The 6,406-nt window shown below is 52.1% G+C and overlaps 1 protein-coding gene across 1 annotated transcript; it reads right to left on the bottom strand.

The window, feature by feature from the left end:
• Window positions 1-218: 218 nt before the first annotated feature.
• On the bottom strand, window positions 219-2,971 carry LOC136551748 (cytokinin hydroxylase-like). The gene is made up of 5 exons (XM_066543287.1): window positions 2,682-2,971; window positions 2,325-2,557; window positions 1,952-2,211; window positions 1,028-1,439; window positions 219-931 (listed from the first exon to the last, which is right to left on the bottom strand). The coding sequence occupies exons 1-5, from the start codon at window positions 2,959-2,961 to the stop codon at window positions 515-517; spliced, it is 1,602 nt and encodes a 533-aa protein (XP_066399384.1). The 5' UTR covers window positions 2,962-2,971; the 3' UTR covers window positions 219-514.
• Window positions 2,972-6,406: the final 3,435 nt, after the last annotated feature.

The following is a 6,406-nucleotide window of genomic DNA, read 5'->3' on the forward strand; positions in this document are numbered from 1 at the left end:
GCCCCTACGATGGTCAGCCCACATGCCTTTCTTCATCTGCCAGTAGTTCAGCAGTTTGTTCTTTGTTGGTTGTTTAGTTAGCATCCTCTTAATTAATAAATAAGTAAATGTGTACTTTACAGCTGTGGTACTGCTTAAGCCTGATGCCTTCAGTCCCCTGTAACCTGCATGATTCAGACAGTATAGTACCCATGTGCTAATCCTTTGTGATTAGTCAATGCAATTATGTCACTAATCGGCATACATATATGCTCTCTAAGTCGGTACCAAAAGCTCCACAAACCCTACACTTAACATAGTACGCAGTTTAGCACACTGCATCAGGTTATGGCGTCCCTACTAACTTGATCAACAGCTGACATGCCGATCTCACATGTCAGCGGCGCTACAGGGAACCAACAGGAGAGAACAAAACTTCAACCAGTCTCTGCAGCCGAGAAGGCGCCCACGGCCGGCCGGGGCACCAAACGAACAAAACAAATCTTGGGAGGAGGGGGGTATTCAGTCCTGTCGCTTACGGCCGCAGCGGCCGGAGGTGGACGGGCACGCCGTGCTTGGGGCGGAGGGTGAGCACGTTCACCGGCGCGTGGCGGTAGTCGTCGGAGATGGCGATGCGGAAGTGGGACAGCAGCATGGTGAGCACGACCTTGGCCTCGACGAGCGCGTACGCCTGGCCGACGCAGTTGCGCGGGCCCGACGCGAACGGCAGGAACGCCGGGCGCCGGCCCGCCGCGAACCGCTCCGGCCTGAACTCGTGCGCGTCGGGGCCCCAGATGGACTCGTCGTGGTGGATGGCCAGCACCGGGATCCACACCGACAGGCCGCGCGGCAGGTGGAGGCCGCCCGTGAGGTGGATGTCCTCGAACACCATCCGGGGCAGCAGCGTCGCCGGCGGGTACAGCCGCAGCGTCTCGTGGATGATCATCTGCAGCTGCAAGCAGAGCACGGACGGACGGGCGACGTCAGAACAACGCAATGCCAAACATCACCGGCTCACCGCGACGATCGATAGGACGGACGGACGTACCACGGTAAGCTTGGAGAGGTCGTCGTACGACGGCGGGTCGTCGCCGCAGACTCGGGCGACCTCGGCGCGGGCCCTGTCCTGCCACTCCGGGTGCGTGGCGAGCAGCATCAGCGCCCAGGTGAGCAGCAGCGCTGACGTGTCGTGCCCCGCGAAGAAGAACGTCTTGCACTCGTCGATCACCAGCTGCAGGTCGTAGCTGAACTGCTGCTCCGCCTGCTGTCCCGCCGCCGCCCCGTCCTGCTTCTTCTTCTCCATCTCGGCCAGCAGCATGGCCAGCAGGCCCCGGCCGTAGGCCGACATCGTGCGGCCCTCGTCGGCGATCTCCCTGCTCCGCCCGATGGACTCCGTCAGCACGGCCTCCAGCTCGCCGTTCAGCCGCGTGATCTCCCTCCTGTACTTGCTCGGGAAGTACCTGCACACACAGCGACGTGCCGACGTCCAGACAGTTTCAGACACGAAGTATGTCAACGCACCAGGTAGTGTGCATGTCCAAAAAGTTGTTTACTGATGACAGGCGTACGGCAATGGGAGTGTGCCGGTGACGATGGAATCGTTTCGAGTCGAGGCATCAGACAAGCCGATGCCTCGCAGACTCGGCCTCGGTTCAGTGTGCGTGCCATGCCAGCGTCCAAAAGTTCCCGGACAGGCGCTGGTAGTGGAATGGCACACTAGAGAATGCAAACGTATTGATTAATCGATCGCTTAAACATGATCAGCTAGCTTATTAAGGTTATTTGAGGTCGCAGGCCGGCATGATCGAGCAGATGCGGGCATGGGCAGGGACAGAGGTAGCGACAACGGCCAGGCAAGACAGTGAGCGTGTGCGTACCGCGTAGGTGCGCACGGTTTACGAGACAAAGATGAGCGACGGGCCGGCGGCCGGCGGCCGGCATCGAGGCGTGCCGAGGAGACGGGGTCACTCACTGGCTGCCGGGGATCCAGAGGTGGCGGCTGGAGCTCGCGGTGAGGCGCTGCAGGTCCTCGAGGAGACGGAAGATGAGCTTTCCGGTATCGTAGCTCGTGTCGAACTCGGTGCGCGAGATGATGTCGCCGGTGAGCCGAGTCATGTACCCGCCGATCTCCACCTCGCGACGGCGCCCGCCGCCGGGCGACGGCGCCGACGCTGCCTCCTGGAGCGCCCGAATCGTCTGCTTCGTGCACTCCACCATGTGACCCACGCGTCCCTGCAATACCCCCGGTGACGTCAGCGGCCACCACGACCAGTCCAGGAAAAAGAAACGAAAAAAAAAAGAAGAGAGAAAGAATGGAAATGACGGCGGTGGCGCGCTCGACGGACCTTCAGCTTGTCAGGCATGAACGCCGGCGCGACGACGTGGCGCTGGTGCGACCAGTGCGCGCCGTTGGACATGAGGAGCCCTCGGCCGATGAAGTGCCTGGTCCCCTGGCGCTGCAGCCACGACTTGCCGGTGCCGTTCGCCGCGTACTTGGACGACAGGAACTCTTTGATCTGCGCCGCGTCCGTCAGGCACAGGCGCGGCTCGCTCCCGTACCAGTAGACGAACAACTTGCCTGCAGCGCACGGAGGCACACACGCGTCACAAGAACATTCCACCGTCGTAAGGGACTAAAGGTACGCGATCAACGGCGCAATGCGGCGGCGGCCTCTGGCACATTCTAGCCATCGCAGACTCACCGTATGTCCTGGACCAGAGCACGTAGTGCGGCATGAGGCGGCCGACGATGTCGTGGCTCAGGGCCGGCATGTCGTCGGCGGTGGCCTGCGCCACGAGCACCGACACGTCGCGGAGGTTGCCGATGAGCGGGCGCGGCGGGGGGCCGTGGACGCCCTGCCGGGCCATGATCCGGCGGATTCTGAGAGGCGTCAGGAAGTAGCAGGACAGGGTGATCCATGCCGCCCTCAGGAGCAGTATCAGGACAGGGCACGCCAGCACCATGAGCGTCACGAACGCCATTGAAGGAGGAGAGGCGGAAAGATTTGGGGGGCGTTGATACCGTCCAGCTAGCGGCGGCGGCGGCGTCGGGCGGCAATGCGCAGATTGCTCTTGGGTCTGTGGGCTGTATATATAGGCACACCCGTCACGCTGGTCCGGAGGGGGTAGATTTGATACTATACAAGGACAAATCTCCCTCAGTTGTCCATATAATCAATGTTCCTTATTTATTTTTGGGGCTAGATTTGAAAGTATTTAATTCAGTCCATATTTCGTCAAATACCTTTTCGTACTTGGCTCCCTATTTAATTTCACTGCTAAAAGTTTGGTAAAACATTGAGCTTTTGCCAGTTTGGTTACCATTTTTTTTCTGAACAAGAAGAGCAATATAAACAGAGAAAAATAAAAGCGGGGTCTGCCCAGTTTAGGCATATTTGTGCTATATATACTCCCACCGTCCAGAGATATCTATATATCCCTCTATATCTACAAATATATATATCTATATCTATTTTTATATTTTTATATATACTCCATCCATCCGAATACAATACATTATCACCTTCAATTCTACAAAATTGGTACTGAATGTTCATACTCATATTTGACAGTTTATTAAAAAGAAAACCATGATTAAGGAGAGACTCCTTAATTATGTTTAATCTATGATACATGTGTCATTTGAGTATTCCCTTAAGTTATCTTATTTTTAATTTTTTTTACTATAGTACATGATAGGGAATATATATTATACACTCGTTGTTAAAGAGTGAAATGATGGTCCTATCTGCCTTTTTTAATTCCCACAATGCCCTAGTCTCCTCCTTGTCTCTTCTGCGATCCGAACTCACGATGCACGCTCGAATGAGTTAGAAATACATATTATGCGCCCATCAGTGGTATGCAGTCTGATTTCAATACATATTGGAACGAATAACATGACCGTTACATCTAGAATATAATGCATTATCACCTTCAAAATCTGTACTGAAATTGTTCATACTCAAATTTGACAGAGTTTATTAAAAACGAAACTATGATTTGAGAAGAAACTCCTTAATTGTGTTTAATCTATGGCACATGTGTCATTTGAGTATTCCCTTATACTTAAGTTATGTTAATTTTGTGAACTACTCATAGATCAGTTGGTTGGGTTTCTTGTGGTGGAACCAGCCCATTCGGGTTCAAGTTCTCGACTTGGCACGGGTGCTCGTATTTTTCTGGATTTATTTCAGGATTTAACGGCGCTATGCTTTCAGTGGTAGGCGACGTCCCCATCGATAACAAGACGTCTGTGGTGACTTCGTCAATCTCAAGATTTATCGGCTCAGTCCTTCAGAGGTGCTCATAGAGATAGAGTTTGCGTGCGTGTATTCATAGGGGGTGAGTGTGTGCCCGTGTTATGGGTGTCTAAGTTGTACTGTGTCATTCTAAAAAGTTATCTTAATTTTTTTTAAATCCGGTTGTATTACATGACAGGGAATATATATTAAATTTTTCGGAGGAACTGCAGTCAGTACTTAATTGCTAGGCTAAACTTTTAAAAATGGACATGCAAAGGTCAGTGCATACAAGATTTGTGGAAGGGGGAACTCTAGAGTTAAGGGCTATATTACATTCTCAAAAAAAAAACACTGCCCAAAATGAACGAAGAGAACACTGCAGAGTCGGGTTGCTAACCCGGTTCGACTAGAGCCGAAGATCGATCCAAAGCCGCATTCCTGAGGATCTGTCTAGCAGAGACATCATCATAGTCATTGAAGGTCTTAACATTCCTGCCCTTCCAGAGACTGCACAAAAGGATGGTAATCACGGTTGACTAAGCATTTCTAGGTGCTCCATTTAAGATCCAAGTCTCTCCCAAGTCCCACAGGTCTTCAACTCGGTCGATCAAGTGCAGCAAAGGATTTACCAAGGACCGTACCAATGTGGCCCTCTCGCAGGAGAAGAAAAAGGTGTGCTTGGTCTTGTTGGTAGGCAGCCACATGCTTCACAGGCATCGGAGACGGAGATGTTTATGTGGTAGAGAAACGCTCTGGTTGGTATTCTCTGTCGACTAGCACCAGAGCCCCATACAATGATCGATGTTGTGCACATTGCCATGGTTAACTAAGGATCCCCAATTCTGCCTCGGCAGCCACGGTGAGGCCTCAACCTCAGCCTGAGGTCGGTAAGGGAGTAAGAAGTTTTTAGGAACTTGCACGATTTTCATTGTGCAAAATTTATCTAAAAATATACAATATTTTTCTTCAATACAAAGAAAATTTTCCTTTGCATTTTGCCGACAAGCCTAGGCGACCGCCCGGGATCACCTGGCAGTGGCGATTTTTTTTTTTAATTTTAATATTTTTTGGAAACTAATTTTAAATTTAACACGGTCGGTTTTTTTAACTAACACTTTTGGCCGCGCCTATTTCCCTGGTGCGGCCAAATGCCTGTGCCGCGTCATGCATGGTGGCGCGACAGAGGGCTGACGTGGCGGCGACCGGGAGGGCTGACGTGGCGGCGACCGGAATCGCTGACCGCTGACGGGGTAGGGCCTGCTGCGCCATGATCCGTGGCGCGGCAGAGCCGAATAAAACCGACCATCGCTGCCCGCGTCCGCCAGTGGCCGAGCAGCGCAGCAAGGCCGCCTGGCCGCCGCGGCCGCGTCTGCTCGCGCCGGCCAGCCCGTCGCCGAGCACGGCACGGCCGCCGGCTTCCCGGTGCGGCCGTCGAGCCCCCACGCCGGCGCGCCACCCCCTCCGGCCACGCACGACGGCTGCCCGCCGAGGACTGCGCCCGTGCCTCCCGGCCCGATCTAGCGCGCTGCAGCGAGATACTCCCCTAATAGGTAGTAAAATTATTAAAGTATAGTTAGTAGAGTTAGTAAAGTTATTTAGTTTAGTTAGTATAGGTAATATACTAAGTTAGTATAGGTAGTAAAGTTAGGTAGTTTAGTTAGTACAGTTATTGAGTCTAGTTATACATTGGATTTAGTTTAATTAGTTGTTGTAGTTAGCCTTATATAGATGTTAATATTAGATTGGTTAGTACAGTTATAGTTATAATATGTATTAATATTACTATAAACATTACGTACGACGATTTCGACGACTTGATGAAGTTTCTTGAAATGTTTTTGCAGATGGATTGTTGTGTTAGAGTTTTGTATGGAGAAAGTGTTAGGAGAGAAGATGGTATGTTTAAGGATATGGAAGAAGAATTAGAATGGTTTGATGAACCTCCTAGCTTCAACGACCTTTGTGTCCGTTTGAATGTAAAGTTTGACGGTGATTTCACACTGAAGGAGAGGTTTGATACTGGGAAGACTAGGGCACACTATGTCCTCATGCCCTTGCGCGACCCTGCTCACTGGTCCCGCTACACTAGGGTTCTTCAAGGTTCCAATGTGCCCATGACTGAGGTGGTGGTGGAGAATGGGTACAGGATGCAGGGTGTTCAGGACGGCCTGTCCATTGACGGT

Source organism: Miscanthus floridulus, chromosome 4 (assembly GCF_019320115.1).
Source record: "Miscanthus floridulus cultivar M001 chromosome 4, ASM1932011v1, whole genome shotgun sequence".
Lineage (NCBI taxonomy): Eukaryota > Viridiplantae > Streptophyta > Magnoliopsida > Poales > Poaceae > Miscanthus > Miscanthus floridulus.